This window comes from Etheostoma spectabile, chromosome 6, assembly GCF_008692095.1.
Source record: "Etheostoma spectabile isolate EspeVRDwgs_2016 chromosome 6, UIUC_Espe_1.0, whole genome shotgun sequence".
NCBI lineage: Eukaryota > Metazoa > Chordata > Actinopteri > Perciformes > Percidae > Etheostoma > Etheostoma spectabile.
In genome coordinates this window covers 30,733,576-30,752,112 of record NC_045738.1, presented here as the reverse complement: position 1 = coordinate 30,752,112, position 18,537 = coordinate 30,733,576, and the positions used below count along the sequence as shown (strand labels likewise).

Here is an 18,537-nt window from a genome sequence, read left to right as displayed (position 1 = left end):
TGTTCAAAGATCATAACAATAGATTGAACAATATAAAAATCGAAAACACTTCAACAGTCAGTGTAAGGTGTACTGATATGGTCCTTAATTGCCTACTGCAGAATTTATAACATCGATCAAAAGCTCATTTGTAGACATATAAATTCTGTCATCCTGTGACTCTGTTGATTCATGTCCCCTGACATTGGCATTATCAGGCGTTAACATCGCTGGACGTTTCTGCTTGGTGACCCTGCCCCCGTAGAAAGATAAAAGCCTCACATTGTTTCTGCGCTGCCGGTGAATTCCACGCCTTTTTTCCCCCATCCGTGCTTATCTCTGCACTGACCTTGCACAAAGTTTCTCCCTCTGCAGCACAGATTGTCTGAGATAATGTAAGGGCAGTGTAATTGGATCAAAATGACAGCAAGCGGGGCCAAGCAGTGCTACAGTGAGAGACAGGTTAAGCTGTTGTCTCCTATAAACGGCATTGGTTTAGCATTCCCCGACCCATCCAGCAGCAGCAGTCTAGCCAGCCACTCCCATGATCTAGCACGGCACTGACAACTTTGCTCATCCATGTTCATGGCGAGCAGTAATTGGCTTTTCGCTCTGCGATTGGAGGAAACACACTCCGAGACCTCTGCGCTAGGGATTGGGGTCACATATTCACATATGCCACGGCAAGGGCGCAATTCAGCCGAACTCAATTTGGCATTGCAAATTGACAAGCAAGCAAATCTGGGGCAAATTGAGTGAGCGGATGGATTGATTTAAGGCCAAGGATTCTCTTAAAGCAGAAATAAGGGGGACATTCAGAGGTCCTTGAGCACTGCACAATATCCTTCTGTGAGTGTTGTAGGGTTGGAAAAGAACAACACTGCCAGCCACATTAGAATGGCAAAGCCCATTAGTCAATGACAGAGTACAGTTATGATGCTGTCATTTTATCGATACAGCCATACATCTTCATATAGAGTTGCGTATTACAGTATTCAACCCGTACTACTGCATAATAACCAGGGGACAATGGATCCAAACCTTTGACACGCGGCGGTGTGGCCCTTTGATCTGCATTATCCTCCATCCACTCGAGGTTATCGTTCTTGACTTCCAGCGCAGTAAGTCTACATTATGCATTGCAATTTGATTAGTCAAACCCTTGTGTCTGTTAAACAGCTTGAGTCAAGATAGGGCCCCGGTTTCCCCCCACTACACAAGCACACACCAAATCAGGTCAGAATGCTTAATTGTAGACCAATCAACCTTTACTAATGCAATGTCACTTTTATTTGATATGAATAAATGAGAAATCTCTGCTTGAGGAGTGTGTCGAGTGAAGGGAGTGGGGGGGGGGAGGAGCGCCGGGGCCGGCGTGGGCATGATGGGAATGAACCGCTTGATCTGCTGAATATTAATGCTCCTCTAAGATTATAAGGATTATTAGTTCTTTTCTCGGCTGACAATGGAGTTATTTTCAGACCCCATCGATTAAATTACTGAGGGAACTGCCTTTGATATGAGCACTCCCACATGACGAGCCACCTTTGGAATATGAGTGGTGTGAAATAGTATCTTTTTTAATTTAAAAGTACACGAGAGATTTAGATGTCATTTCTCAGACTTTATTTTGACTAATAGATTATTCCATAAATAAAATCCTAATCATCATTGTACAATCATTTGTGTAATAAACTCTTAACGTACTAATCCAGTTAACAGCATAGCAATCTGAGGTATATGTCCATGAAGACAATAGACAATAGGAATGCTTCTAGATTTGGGAAGTGTCTTCAGGCATGATTTGCAGTGTCTAATCTCTGGACATGACTAAGTAACCCTTTGTTTTCTCTCTCCTGTCTCCCCAGGTAGGATGACAACTCTCGGTCTCTTTAATTGTTCACTCTTGTGTCTTTATGCAACTGCAGTAAACATATATATATATATACACGTGTGTTTGTGTTCTCTGTTAATTGTCACAGGTTTAGTCCCTACGAGTGGTATAACCCCCACCCTTGCAACCCCGACTCGGATGTGGTGGAAAACAATTTCACCCTGCTAAATAGTTTCTGGTTTGGAGTTGGAGCTCTCATGCAGCAAGGTAGACGCCTCTGCCTGCCCCCCCTTTTTTAGCACAAGTCCCACTTTTTGCTGGGGGTCAACCTTGCTCTTTGACCAGGCCTGTAACCATGCATGGGGGCCTCTGTGCATGATGCTAGATGCTTCACAGGTAGAGTCCAGCAGGACGGACTAAGTGTGGGATTTGAGTGATGTAATCAACGACTAAGGATGGTGCTCCTGCATGCTCCCCTTCCCCATGCTTCCTAACTCCTTCCCCCATCTTTTCACAGCCATTGGAACAGGTAAGCGGACCCACCCAGAACACCTGAGATTGATTAAATGAGTGAGACTGAATGAGAATGTGAAACAGCTTACCCTGCCTGTTTAGTTTTGTTTCCTTCTGCCAAACCAATGCCATATCTTCTCAACTAGTTGGCATCTTTAGAAAGAAAACCACTACAGTTTAACAGAAAATGGAATGTTATCACTGTAATGATATTGTAGCTTATATCGTTTGGAATGCATGTCACAGTGGGAGATATGTTGCATTTTTTTTTTAAATTTGCATTTCCTCCAAGGCAGTTGCCAATGCAACATTATTATTATTAGTGATGATTGTAGGGCCTTGAAAGCATGATATTTAAGTCTGTGTGTGTCTTGCATCTAAACAGTGCAATGGAGCACACAATGTACTAGCTGTAGGCGACACTGCTTTACAGGGTCAGTTTACCTGCATCACAAGAAAGAAATGCTTAAGAAATCTCCCTTACCTCTAGTGGTATCTAGCATGAAGATTGGGTTTGGATTTTATATGTCCGGGCTTTGAAAATCTGTCTCTGGCATTTCTGCCTCCACCTTAAAACAATGGAGGTGGATGGAATTTAATTTGTGGTACTCGCAGTATTGAAATATATAGTGTATATGAAATTTTAATCTTAATAGTAACCATATTTTGAATTTCAACAACAAATGAAAAGTTAAGGCACCACTGAGTCATCAAATTTGAAAAATTAGACAAGTATTTTTAAAAGATTAAGTTGATTTTAAACTTGAAATGTTTATTTTTGACCTTGGAAACAGTAGTCCAGTAGTTTTTTTTTTAAGAGCTTTCAATCATATTACATGGTCTTCTTCAGCAACCATACTGTATGCAGTGTACCCCCCAAGTTCCATACTCAGGTCATGTCCTGACAACTGGGTAACTCCATCCGTGAAATGTGGTTGATAGCTCCAAAAAAAAGTGAGTAAGTGGACCTTGAAATATACGTTTTTTACACTTTCCTATCTGAATTTGAGATCACTGAAAAACAACACTTTAAATCACTTCAAGAAAACGTTTCTTACAATATCAATATTTTTTTTATTTAAACAATATTTAGATAACCTTTTTTTTTTTTAAATCTACGGCAACATACACTAGTGTTTCAGGTACTTTGAATATTCCACACTCCACCTCCATCATTGTATTAGACAGATATCTCACAACTTGGACAAATAGGAGCAAAACTATCTGCCCAGTAATAATCATACTGCTAGAGGAAAGCGAGATAATGTGTATTTTTTTGTTTTTTTTTGATGAAGTGACTCCATGGGTCAACACACATCGCAAAACTTTCTTTTCCTATGATTTACTAGCTGAAAACGTATCCCTTGTTGGCTGGTCGCATGCTTACTTATTCTGCATGCTTACTAATATCCCCAAATTAGCTACACATTTTTTTCACTGATTTTTAGAGTCCTAGGATGCCAATATTATTTGATTTATTTAAAATCAAAACGTGATGACTGGTTTGACTGTAACCTCGCCCCAACAAAAAACACCCAAATTATTTTTTGAACAGTGAGCATAAAACGTGTTTCCAACTAATGAAGAGGAGTTCAAGATCTTGCAAATGTCATGCAACAACTACAAATACAGTAGGGTTGTTTGGAAAGCCAGCAGAACATGTGTGTAAGGTTGCCCGGTTGAGAAGATGTGGCTGCGGGCCAGAAGGCTGTGGGGATTAGAACGCACACACAGTGTCTGCATGGCACCGTGCTGGTCTGCAATGTAGAGAGGCTCCCCTGCCCGGCGGCGTGCCCCGCCCCCCAGAAAACTGTGGGATGTGCTGTTTGGTCATGACGTTACCTTGGGTACATGACAGTCAGCCCCAACCAGGCTCTGTTTGGGTCAACCTCGCCACTCTGTGTGGGTTGCCTCTCTTTTCCGAGTGGTTTCTGAGGTGAAACAGGAAAAGAATCTCGGAGCTGGTAACATGTTCCACTTTTAATCAAACCTGCATCTGATAGCCGGCCATGGATACGGCACAGAACAAGCAGAATTCACTGCTAAAAGTACTGATGAATATGTGTATGTTTTCATGCCTGCTACCTTGATTTTTGTGGTGTGCTTTTATGAATGGGCAAAGTGGGTGGCTGGTTCCCCGTGCTGGGTGACTCCTGATACTGGGCTTCAGCCATGTCCGACAGTGGGGATGGCTGGTGGCTAATGACAGGTTAAACAGACAATGACTACGTTTACATGCACATAATGTTACGGATTTTGCTCTTATTCTGAAAAAGACATTTTTCTGTGGGTAGAGCAGGCGCACATATAATGAGAGGTAAGGCCTCGCCGCAGAGGTCCGGGTGTCAAATCCAACATGTGACGATTTCCTGCATGTCTTCCCCCTCTCTCTCCCCTTTCGCACCTAGCTGTCCTGTCAAAATTACAGGCGGAATAGCCCCAAAAAATTCTCTTAAAACTACAACAACAACAACAACAATAATAATAATAATAATATTGTTTTCTGACTAGACTGTTTACATGGCTAATGAAGGAGAATATTCCACTGATATTTTTCAATATTCCACGTGTATATATGCAACTGTGAAAATAAGATTATTTCAAAGTTTTCCACCGGTGGCTGACTTTTGACCGTGCAAACACAGCCTTCCTTTGTCATTCAACCACCTTCTTGAAAAGGTCTGCGTTGCGCTGTTTGCGCAGATCCAAAAGCCTTTTCATATCTAAGTCTTTCGTTTTTAAATGTAGGTGTGTTTATCCTTCTCTTCTTTAGAATGTTTCTTGAATTACACCGGCATATCCTTTATTAGAAAAAGGCATTATTCTGACTATCCCAATGGAATACGCCGTTTATGTGACCCGAAATATTGTCATATTCGGAATAATAGTGGAATATTGGTGCACAATAGAAGACTGTACCACTGGTTAACTCGTGTTTTCACTTTCAATCACTCAAGTGATAACACAGACACTAAAGTAAGTTTTTGTTGCCACTGTGGTCGCAGCGCCAGCCTTAGCTTTATGTGGGCCCTCTATGAGATGAACACTTAGAGGGGTCCCCCACCCAATTACTTCTAAACTTTAAATAACCTTCAATTAATCCATTTCACATTTTTAAGTAATACATTTCCAACCATATTGCAGATTTTGGTCACGGTGCATCTACCAAATCTATACAAATGAAAGGGGTGTAAACTTCAAAATAACTAAAAACTGAATGTGATCCAGATACATGCGGTTTATCACATAGCCGCAGATCAGAGATGTTCTTTTGCCTCTAAACCCATTGATTGCTTTATAAACCAATCAGTAGTGTAAAATCCGTAGTTTGCAGGGGCAAAATGTTGGGTTGGTAGGTAGAACATTCAAAAAGAAAAAGAAAAAAGAAATTAGCCATACAATCCTGTAAGGCTATTGTAATGAATAGCCATCAATACATTAGAAAAAAGCACTGATGGCTAATGTTGCTGATCTGGGAGCTGAGGCCGTGTCTCACTAGCGGTGGGCCCGAGCTGCAGTTGGCTGTCATGTCTTTCGCTGCACTACTAGACAGCTCACTCGGGGGATTGCGAGAAAGAAAGAAAGTTTGATGAAATGTGAGTCTCTCACAAAGGGAGTGGAGTACAGAGTTCTTAACCTCCTATCTCTCTGGCTCTTTATCAGCTTTCCTTCTGAGTGAATGTGCAAAATCCCAGCTTTCAATTGCTTAAGCCGCTTGAGGAGAATAGTCCTGATATAACCCAGGCCCACCTTCTTTCCCCCGGACGACATACCTCCCCTTCTCACTTACTCCCACTCTACCATATGCTCCTTCATGCTTTCATACATTTCTTACTTGAATATAAAACAGTCAGATTAACTGAAGATAATGTTTACTTTATTGTAAGTGATAAAAAATTGTAAAAACAGCTGATGCTGGGCTAAGCTAAATGACTGTATGTAGACAGTGCCAGTCAGTTGCTGTTAAATAACTTTAAGATTATTTCATAGGAATTGCTGCAATCAGTGGAGTCACTCACAGAGATTAAGCAAATCGCCAGACCTTTATGTAGAGTTTAACTTTTGACATCTTTGACCAGACTTGATCTTTTACCAAAGAGCTGAAGAGGCTAACACATGAGGTAACATTTAAGCTGCGTGCAATCCAATTAACCCTGATATAGCACAGTACACACAAGCTAAGTTTCCATCCACTTATGGAATTATCTGAAGTTTGGTAAAAAAACTCATGCGAATAAAGCTGATGAAAGTGTGTTTCCATCCAATGGCTTTAAAGCAAAAAAAAAACTGTGCGTAATGCCGTTATATGCTGTTTTGCGATGAAATTGGTATATCAAATTGATTTTGATTTTAAGGTGTTTCCATTCATTGTCACGCTGAATCACACAACATTCAAGCAAACATTTGCGAAGTTTTTCTAGAAAAAAATGGATTGCGTTATCTACCAGCAAATGATCAATATTACACAAGTTGTAATAGTGCTTATGTGCCGCTGTGAGACAACTCCCTTTTTTTGAGACGTCTCACTGTTTGAGGAACTGTTTAAGAGTTCCTGATAATTTACGACATTTTTTAGATTTTTGCTATCTAAAATAGCCGTTATATTTTGCTGGTAAATTAAATTCAAAAAGTCTCTCCTTGTTCGTCCATTTACATCTGTCTTAGTAGACACCCGCCGTGCAAACAGAGTGGAAATAATGGGCGGAAATGAACTCAAACTTCTTCTTCTTTGTTTTAAAACCTAAAACTTAATTGCAATTAATTTTTTGTAAGTCGATCAAGATAAAATCCGATGAGACCAAACAAATTTCCTTTGAGTCGATATTCATGAAATTCAATCGAATTTTACTTTTTCCATAAGGCATTTTTCATTCTATATCACTTAATTTGGATAAAAAAATGTGTATGCAAACATAGCTACAGTCACGGCACCAGTAGTACTGATAACAAATATTTATTGTTTGGTCTAGGAGATTAATTGCCACTTAGCCTTATAGCTGTATCAGCTGCTAACCCACCCATCCCGTTGTTGTGGCGCATCCCACACGGGCCAGTCCGTCCCGTTGTTGTCGCCGGCCTGGGGCTGTTTCATTTCCCCGTTGTTGCGTCCCCCAGAGCGGCCCAGTGTCATGGCAGTTGTCCCCGGCGTCTCATGGCAGTTTGTGAAATGGTCACGTTTCCATTTTGTGGTGACCACGAAAAGGATAAAATTGTGTCCCTGTTGACAAATCATTAGATCAAAATAATGTGACCATTACACAAACTGCCGTGAGACCGGGTTGCTCTACCACACACTCCCCACGCATACCCACGTACCAGCTCTGCTGTTCTCTTAAAGAGATACGCTATTCTGTCTATAATGACGCAGACACAGTAGCACACATGCATAAAACCTCACAACGGCGTAGTCCATTTACTGATGTCAACAAAAAAATGCAGGCAGAAACTAACCTAAATCAATTTTACCTTCATCATCCACTACGGTCAAACAAAAAGTTGCTCTTTGCATTCATCGGCAGTTGCCTGCTCTCATGCTTCCATATATCTACTCTAGCACTCTCTTCCTCTGTGTCTGCACTCAGGCCAGCACATCGTCAGGCATGTTCTCTTGAGTCTTAGCAACTAATCACAAAAGGCCAATGACAACCTATGACCGTGACAATGCATTGCTTCAAAAAGATGGTTTAAAAGACCAATGTCTCAAATGGTACAAATACTTTGTCTCCAATAAACTTTGTTACGTATTTGTCTGGCCAGCAATGGGGCCAGGTTTGGTTGGCAACCTTATCAAAAATAAGTTCTTTTCTACTAGCTAGGTACCGTTAATAGCCCCCCAAGTAGTTACTCTGTCACCAAGATTCCAGAAGTATCCTACCTTGAACATGCAAATTAACTTTACTGTTCCACTTTCTAGCACAGGGACACATTCTTTTTCTTTCACATTTTTCTTTAAACAGAACTGATGGAAAATGATTTTGATTATAGTAGATAAAGGCAAGAGGCAGTACAGTAAGGACAGTCAGACAGTCCAGAGCACAAAGGTAGTAAGCGTAATGCCTACACTAGAAGACTTTGAACAGACTTTGAAAAGACTAAAGTCTGACCATCTCACATCTAAAGACAATCATCTTACATCCAACTCTAAACACTGTCATAATATGTAAAGGCAGGGTCACGAAATGCAAGACATAAACTAGATTTGTTTTGTAAAAAGTGTAACCAAGCTAGCTAGCTAGCTACCGCTAGTGTTAGCTGGTAACTTAAGGGAAATTTTGCTGATTTTGTGTTCTGCTGTACATGCAGATGAATGGTGGCAGTACCCGGAGGTCTGCGTTTATCCGCTGGTAAAACTCTGGTTGGATAACACGCTTCAGAGGGGTTGAAAATTGGTAATTTCCCCTCTTTGCTTAGCGCAGCAACATAGCAACCATAAACAACTGTCTCTAGTCGTTTTTCTGCTTCCTGTTTGGTGCTGGAAGGAAGGTACCCATTGGTTGTTGACAATGTTCACATGGTTTAACTTAACTACCAAGACTTAAAACCTACAATAATATCAAACACGTAACACATTTTGTCGAATTGTTAAGATGGGAAAAGGGCTGTTTTATGACCACCTCACACCGAACAATTGAGACGACCGGAGCGTGACCCAACAAGACTCTCATGAGTTCAGTCCGACATTGGAAAATAGTGTGTGACAGTGGAATTGCTTGAAAAGTCGTTTAGTGTGAAGTCGGCATAACACTAAACACCGATCCCCAGGTCCAACCATGAAGCCGCCCACTCTGCCCTCTTTGTGTGTATGTGAGTGTGTGTGCTCCAGGCAGGAGATGCAGAGGCCTAGCCTGGCCCGGCCTGGTCTGGCCTGGTCTTATCTGGCCTGGGTGCTGCCCCTTTTCCCTGCCTAATGCTGTACCAAGCCTCACCAGCCTCCTCTGCTCCTCTCGTTCAGGATCTGAGCTCATGCCGAAAGCCCTCTCCACCAGAATTGTAGGAGGAATCTGGTGGTTTTTCACGCTTATCATCATCTCCTCCTACACGGCAAACCTGGCGGCCTTCCTCACCGTGGAGAGGATGGAGTCGCCCATTGACTCTGCTGACGACCTGGCCAAGCAGACGAAGATAGAATACGGGGTGATAGAGGATGGCTCCACCATGACGTTCTTCAAGGTTAGTTACAGCTGGATATCATTAAATTAGTGTTTTATTGCTCTCTATCTAGTGGGTTACACACTCACAATATAGCTGTAATATAGCAAATGTGCATAGTAAATACTGTATTTGTAGTGTAATACAGTTTGTTTTTCTTTCTTAAAATGGAAAGGTTATTTTATGGGACACTAAAACTCTTCACTTCAACTCACACTAATGAAATGCCCATAGGGCTGGTCCTTATAGATTAACTTCATGCAACCACTGAATTAATATAAGTATGTTATAAGAACACTACTATATATCTGACATTTAATAAATATCAAACTCTAACCCGCTTAACCTTTCTTATGTTTGCTCTACTTAACACCAAATTTAGACATTTCGTTGGGGAAAAAACTGATGGTTCAAAAGGAAATTTCAGAATTGTTCATTGTTTATTATTTTGTTGAAAGATTACATGTGCTTTAGAATTACTTTAATACTTTAATCATTTTTACATTTTTTGTTTATTCTGATTTCGAAAGAACAATGGTCAAAATCACTAGATCTTACTTTTCCATATAAATTCAGTTTTGACTTGCTCTAACTGGTGAGTGTTTTTAAAACCACTTTGTAACATGTACTTTCAGTTTAAATGTATAGTACCTGTACCTGTATGTACCTATAGATTACAAGTGATGTTGCTTGAGTAATTTTGTCATCAACACATTCTCCAAACTTAACATGTACATTTTTATAACCTTCCAAAATGCTTTTGGCTGTTAAAAAATATAATTTTTTTTATCCACAACCTCTATGTTAAGGCTTGGTCATATTTATGCTATTGTGCTATTTTCACATGTTCTGACAGCTATCGTTTGCATGACCAACAAGTCCTTTTCAAGTGAGGATTGCCACAGTTTTACAGTTTTCACAAGAGTGGCCCTTAAGAAATGGCAAGGTGGATATCATAGTTCATGGTAAATACTGTGACACATGCAGCACCTATAGCTAATGGTTTTAAAACTTATCATCAATTGTCTAATTTTTAGCTACACTGATAGTGTGACTCTATGGATGAATGTCAGTCGGTCCACGGCTTTTGTTCAGAGTGAAATAGCTGTGACCCTGATTAAGGTCAAAGAGTTTTTCTTCGAGACAAATATTGGATATTTTTATATATTTTATATTTATATTTTTATATATCCAGAGATAGTGTCCTTGTGATTATGAGAAATTAAATTGAATTGAATGGAATGATTCTGGTGATCTGACTTGCCATTGGCTACTCAAATTTTGCCATTATCCAGTGAAATAATTTAACAGTTATTAGTTTAAATGAAGCACAATTTGGTACAGACATCCATGTAAAAGCATTGGTCATCCACTGACATTTCATCCAGTACCATCATCAGGTCAAAAGATATTTTATCTAATGTTTTGGAGATCCACAAACCAACCAGGTTTTCTATGCTGGAACAATTCTGAAACACACGACTCTACTACTTGACTGTGTGTGTGAATGAGTTTGTGGTAATTTGATGAAACTCGACTTTTCTTTGGAATGTGTTCTCTGTGAGCACAATGTGAACTCCAACCACAAAGGTGTTCAATATAGATTTTGACACAAGGCCACTCAACAAGAAAGGGCCTCGAGATTAAGGTACAATGCAGAACATGCCTAAATTGATTGTGTACTTAATAGGTGAACATTTTTAATTATTAAAAGTACCAAAACAATCCGTTGACATAGTGAATCAGAAGCCTTTGGGACCACTGAGTGTCTGGGGCTCAGAGGCTGTTTCCCGCTTTGCCCAGTTGACGTTCCAGCCATAGTAAAGCTACAGTGTGCAACTATTTTATATATCAACATGAACAATCGTAACATGGGAAGCCACTGAGCTGTTACAAAGCGTACTAAGCCTCTAGCTCCACAAAACTCTCTGTACTTCTCATTGGTGAAAATGGTGTTGACCGATGATTTTCGCGCGCAGCTCAAGTGATAAAGCAAAAGAGCAGCGTTCAGCGTTGGAGACAAAGAGGGCATAAAAATGCCAAGATAATTACCTCTTCTGAAGAGTTCATCATGTTTTATTAATCCTCTGTGTTAGGTAAACTCTGGCGGGATTTATGAGGACTATGGTTAACAGCTCCTCCAGCTCATCTCTGCAGGGTAAATCCAGACAGCTAGCTAGCTAGTACTATAAACTACTTTTCAACGTACACCAAAACAAGTTTCTTCCCGAGGCTACTTTGCTGTGGCACTGTCATTGTGTCAGGGGCTTAGCGCCACCCAAGACGACTGTGATTGGTTTAAAGAAATACCAATAAACCACAGCACATTTTTCTCCCATCCAGGTATGCTGTGTGGACTTGGTCTGGCAATGCAAGATTGACGTCATGGGGACGCTCTGACAGTGTTGTCATCACTTAGAATTCCTCATGGGGGCGACAGAAACAACACACTATAGCTTTAAGTATCATTTGTAGCTATAGTAGTTAGTTATTTTATAAATTTCACAAGGACTAGTTTCACACAATCTAATAAGTAGGCATCTGTGTTCTGTACCCACTTATCCTGTTCAGGGTCATGACTCATGAGGAGCTTCAACCTATGTCTGAATTGGTCACCAATCTATCACTGGACGGACACAGATAGATAGACTAACACATTCACACCTCGGGGCAAATTACACTTCACCTAACCTGTTTGGACTGCAACTCCATACAGAGAGGTCCCAGGCGGCCCGGTTGTGTTCAAACCCAGTTCCTTCTTGCTATGAGGCAACAGTGCTAACCACTAAGCAACCGTGTCACCATGCTCAAATAGAGCTGTACCTTTTTTTGCCAGTGAAATAGGCCGGAACCATGTGACAGTCCTTTCCTGCCAAGGTTCTGCTTGGTTTTCCCCTTAGTATAGGATTTTATAGAATACCTTCTGCATATCAAGGATGTTTTGGTAATCCAGCCCGATTGAAAACTTATCTGCATTAGTTCTCTTTGCTCCGAGTTTGAGTTCTCACCTCTGTTTTTAGTTGTTTTTGCTCTTACAATCCGTCGCTGGCACTCGGGACAGCTTTGAGATTTAGCTTTTTTCACACCTCGTTTTCATCCATCTGGGCAATAGACACCCATGCATTCGCCGCTACTGTTCACACATAGGGGCACGGCTGTGATTACTATGTTTGTGTGTGTTAAGTCTTCACACTGAAACATACTGATACCAGTTCATTAGAAAACTGCTGTGGTAATAGTTGCACAGTCTCTTTATCATTTCACCACAGAAATGAATGAAAACAACAGTTGGTGTGTGAAGCAGCATATGTGCTTGTTAATCAGCCTACCTATGCTGAGGTCCCTCTGCAGCCATCGTTTACAGCCCCAGGTCACTGTTAGTGCAACTTGTTTGTACATTATGGGCTCTGTTGGTATACCCCTGCTGATTACAGTTTATCTTAATTGCTTACATGCACAATAGTCAGTATTGAGAATGTTTCATTTGGCAAAACAGCAAACATATGGATCAAACTTGTCATACCTTCAATAAAATGACATAGTGCTGTCTAAAAAGAAAAATGCTGTAACTAAATATCTCCTTACCAAACAAAGATAACAAAATGAAAAACAACACAAATTATCACAAGTTCACAAGTTTCATGGTGATGAAAAAAGAGAAAATAAAAGTAATACAATGTTTTGGGCCAACTGGCACTCCATATAATTGTTATTCTTTCACATCACACCTAAACTAAAAGGCTTTCAACACAGTGGATCAAAATGCTTTGTGTGACATATCCTACTTCAGAGCACACTTCAGGACTCACAGGTTACATCTGCACTTGTGCTACATTTTTTTGCAAACTGTGTTTTAAGTAACGGCTGTGAAGACTGCAAAGAATTCTGTGAAGAAAATCAAAGAAGGTACAGGTTACAGAAATTTCAAATATGTTCTAGTGGTTTTAAGATGTCTGTACAATTGAGGTGCATGGTGGTTTGGAAACCAGGAAAGAACAAGAAATGTATTGATTTCTGCAGCTATTAGCACTGCATTATGCTACACAATATTATAAAAAATGTCTTTCCAGGGGAGAGACCATTACATAGAGCTCTCTCCCCCTCCCTCTGTAACGGATACATTAGTCTCGCTTTGCCAGACCTATCTCCACAGCTCTGCAAAGGAAGGTCTGGCTAGTCCACACAGCATTCTGGGATAGGAGAAGAATTTGCTCTGATTAATTGGCATTTCTTTAAACCAATCACAATCGTCTTGGGCGGCGCTTGACCAGATGCAGGTGCTTAGCAGGTTCTGCAAAAAAAAAAAAAATCGGGAAGGAACTTGTTATTGACACTAATAACCCCAGGTCCATGATCTTTAGCTAAGCCATACTTCTGTATTCATTCAGAACTGCAAACAAACACTTGTGTGATAAATGGCCGGTGATGCTAGCAGCGAAACACTGAACAATCCTCACTGAGATAACACACAGAAAAACACTAGCATCAAACACCAATACACAAATTACAAACTTTACATCTTTACAGTTTGAATAACCTAAGTGACTTCACACTAATCAATATTTTAAGAAAAAAATGGAAATTCTTTCACATGATATTTTTAATTTTCTAATAAACCAATCTTTAAGGTAAACAAGAAGGAATCTAAATCCGCAGTTTTCTTCTATAGATGTATTTTTTACAGTATTTTGCCTCTTATATTTTTTGGAATTACTGGGGAAAAACACAGTAAAGGTGCATAATTGTTAAAACAAAGAATAGCGTGACTAATCCTGCCTCTCTAGCATTATGCGGCAAGTTTTCTTTCTCTTATCGGATGTCTTTATAAATACTAATTACAGATTTTTTTTGATGGCTTAACGACTGTGGACGCAACTGGAGCCCCATATCGTCACCTTCCTAAAATAATCGCCTAAGTCATCTTTTCATGTTTTTCAGAAAACACAAAAAACTGAACCAAACACTGAACATATTTTGACTTAGGCAGTCATACAAAGGCGTAGAATCACATGACCTGTTCAACTGAGAATGTAGGAAATGTTACCAGAGGTGGCCAACACCATGAGAGATGATATAGGCAAGAAAATACTTTTTGTCAAAAAATGACATAGGCGATTATTTTAGGAAGGTGACGATATACAAAACTAACTACAGTCTGCACTACCAACAGTCACCTGAGCCAACCAGTTCACATCAGCAGCAGAACTCAGTCCCAGCAACACAACTCTGAACACACGTCTCAAAACAGGCTCAGTGCAGCCAAACACCATGAACAATCCTCATCGAGAAAAGAATACAATATAACTTTATCGTCATTGTCACTTGTACAACATTTTCAAAAGTAGCCTGCTGACCCCGCAGTGCGTCATTAGAAAAAGAATAAAAAGATACATAGTATCCAAAAGCAGCATGAACAGGCATTCATAACTACATACGTACACAGCAGCCTGAGCATCCTTACACACACAGTCACACTTTACACTTTTTTACGATTGCTATGACAATGTTTTCAATACTTTTAACAACTTTCCTTAACTCTTAACACAGTTAGCACATCTGTCTGTGTAGGCTATACAATTAACACATTTTGTGTTGCTTTTTCAACACAAAAACACATACAATTAACACAACATTTTAAATGCTTGAACATCTTTTACACACAAGCTCAACCAAGACCAAAACAATAGATTTTTACTGACAAATTTGCATATGCTTTCACACTGTGTGTCAGAACAGTGTTCTCAACCTAACTTATGCTAGAGTGAAGGTGAACAGCTGTTCATATTGGAAATTGAAACACAAATATATCCCCTGCATTTGACATGTATTCCATTGTTACTGTAAATGAGAGAAACAGCTGATTTAAGTTATGCAAATAGATTAATCACAGCTGATTCCCATCTAGGAAACACACTCAGGGTTAGAGGTTCTTTCAATTGCATGACCATCTGTTATTTCAGTATTCTTTATATATTGCAGTAAGTGTTGAGAGCAAGGATCCCAGTAACAGAAGCCACATTCCTTGTTGTTTACACAAACCTGCCCACAGCTGATACTAATATGTTACAGTAGTACATACAGTAAACAAGCACCTATTTGGGCTGGCTTTGTGGGGAAAAGTAACAATACAGTAAAGATGAACACAAAGTACAGGAAGACAAGTACCAGGACAGTTCTGTCTCTGTTTCCCTTTTTACATAAACCGTATATCTTGTCTCTACCCATAAGCCGAGTGCAGATTTAAGTTGCGCATTCCCAGATTATAAATGCTTTACGACATAAACTGTCATACTAAAATTTGTGAAATCCATGAAATAATAAACTTTTCTCATTACAAAAAATAACAGAAGATCTGAATCATTTCAAAAACTATGGTTGTTTTATTGCTAACGTTAGCTCAAAACGCCATTCAAGTGACAGCCTTTGTTGGGTTTGATGCTAGCTTGTAGCCAGCAGTGAACCGACTTGGTTAAGTAGGGCCATTTTTACTGTACTGACATTACAGAAGTCTCTTGTTAGCATCTTGTAGGCTCCTTGTTGCATAGTGACGCATGCGCAACTCAAATCTGCATTCAACTCACATCAGGCAATGACACATTCTATAAAGCTACTCAGAGATGGCTCATTCATTTTTGGATTGAATTTCTGCAGAAAAAGAACCAAAACGCAGCATTTACTAAACCCAACAAAACAAAAAATGTAGAGTTAATACAACATATACTATTATCTATTGTATAAGGGCAGACCTGACAAATAAAATAATGCAGTTTCTGCAATTCCACCTGATAGTAGTGTTTTATAACGTTGGGCTGTGACTGACTATATGTTCCTGCTGGGAGAGAAGATGTGTTGGTGTTTTGGAAGAATTATTTGATTTTGAGACATGTTTGCAGTCTTTTGGTAGACTGTCTTAGTGTATTTATTTTGAGCATAAAGTTTGCCAGTTGTGTGTGTGTCTGTATTGCGCAGTGGACTATCAGTTCAGTTCAATTTAGCAGCTTTGATTTTAATTATTGCAGTTGGGTAAACATTTTTTGATTCTATTTGTTTTTGCCCTGATGGATCTGTAACGTCTGCCTGACGGTAACAGTTTAAACTGGGGGCGGCCGGGGTGGGGGGTGTCCTTTAGAATGTTCTAGACTTTTTTGAGACAGCGGGAACTGTGTAGTTCTTCTAGTGTAAGGAGAGGGCAGCAGACGATCTTCTGTGCGATGTTAATGACCCTTTGAAGCACTTTCCTCTGAGCCACTGTGCAGCTGTTGTACCACATGCACATGCAGCATGTCAAAATGTTCTCCATGGAGGCTCGGTAGAAGGACACCAGCAGTCTCTATGTGATGTTTGTTTCTCCTGAGTACTCTCAGGAAATACATCTGCTGGGCCTTTTTTAGTATCTCAGCTATTAGCAAAGGTGTTCATGCTCCAGATCAGGCCCTCCTCAATGTGGAAGTCTGCCACCATAATCCCTGCTGGTGATTAGTGGAGGAATGTCTGTTTTCTTCCTCCTGTAGTCTATTATGAGCTCCTTGGTCTTTGAGGTATTCAGGAGCAAGTTGTTATCGCTGCACCACACTATCAGCCACCATGAGACAACACACACCGAGAGTAAAAACACTAGCATCAAACACTAGTACAGAAAATACTAACTTTTAATCTTTACAGTTTGAATAACTTAAGTGACTTCATCCTAATCAATGGTGTCTTTAAGAAAAGAGTGGAATTCTTTCACATATTTAATTTTATAACATACCAGTTTTTTAGGAAATAAAAATGAATAAAAATTGGCAGTTTTCTTCAATAGATATTTCGTTTTACTGTATTTTGCCTGTAGTAGTTTATGTAATGACTTGAAAAAAGTTAAAAACTAAAAAGGTAATGCACGTAATAGTAAAGAACATTGGATGTCCTGGATTTATCATCTCTAAATAAATTTCATTGTTTAAACCTCCATTACTTTTTGAAAAACAGTAAGTCACAGTTTTACTATAGTAAACGTAGTGTTTTTTTTCCACATTTTCACAACTGTGTATGTAAGGTCAGACATCTTACCTGGACATATTGGTAGCTTTTCTCTTTTACCTCACCTTTACCTTCACTGTTTCTCTCAAACAGTACAATGTATAATGTTTTTATTCTTATTTGGTGTTTCTCTATTTCCAAAAAAAGGCTTTATGAGCTTTCCCTATATACTGAATAGGTTCACTAACAAGTCTAAAACAAGAAAGCATTGCAATCAGCAGTGATTGCAATGCACCAGGCTGAAATCCGTACTGTTTTGAATGCGTGGTTAATAATTTGGACAGCAGTGTGTTTGCATTTGAACAAAGTGCTGTAAATCCACCGTGTTGTACGGGTCGTGGTTAATGTCATGGGATAAGTTGGCAGAGTTTTAAAAAATTGTGTTAAAGCCATGAAAAACAATTACGCGTTCTCCGTCTCAACAAGCTCCCCGTCTCAGCGTATTGTTTGTAATTGTTTGTGTTTCTTAGCTAGATACAAAATAAAAAATGTGATCACAAAAAACGCAATGAAAAACGAAAGAGTTTGGTCCACATGAACTGCTGCTGTGCAGACTGCTGTTAGAGTTTTGCACATGTGGCTCCAGTTGTGCCCACTGTCGTCTAGCAATTGGAAAAAAAACTGGAATTAGCTTTATATTAACTCATTTGGCAATAGCTTGACTGTAACGGATGTTTATTAAAACAAAAAAGGCAAGGCAGCTTTATTTGCATAGCACATTTCAGCAACAGGGCAATTCAAAGTGCTTTACACAAAATCAGTTAGAAAAAACAAAAAACAGATAAAACACAAGTATAAACAGTTACAAATAAAAACATTAAGCAACAAAATTCATTCTTTAAACTTGAGACTACCTTCCCACTAATTAGTCCATGTTAGTGCTCCTAGTGCTTGAAAAGTTGAAGTAATAATAGTGATAACATAAAGTAATAATTCAATCTACACAGCTCCATAAAGAAGGAAATATCTCTCCATTCCCGTTCTCACTATCACTACCCTTCACAACTCTATTTTTTAGAGACGTTACCTTTCGTCTCCTTGGA

General features: G+C 39.6%; 1 protein-coding gene across 3 annotated transcripts in view; it reads left to right on the top strand.

Annotated features, from left to right (window-relative positions):
* Positions 1–18,537, top strand: part of grik2 (glutamate receptor, ionotropic, kainate 2) — a 337,350-nt gene that overhangs the window by 263,010 nt on the left and 55,803 nt on the right. For all 3 annotated transcript variants that reach the window (XM_032517645.1, XM_032517644.1, XM_032517646.1), the window contains exons 13-14: positions 1,962–2,080; positions 9,279–9,496. In XM_032517645.1, the coding sequence (XP_032373536.1) occupies positions 1,962–2,080; positions 9,279–9,496 (337 nt within the window). The remainder of the gene's footprint in view (positions 1–1,961; positions 2,081–9,278; positions 9,497–18,537) is intronic.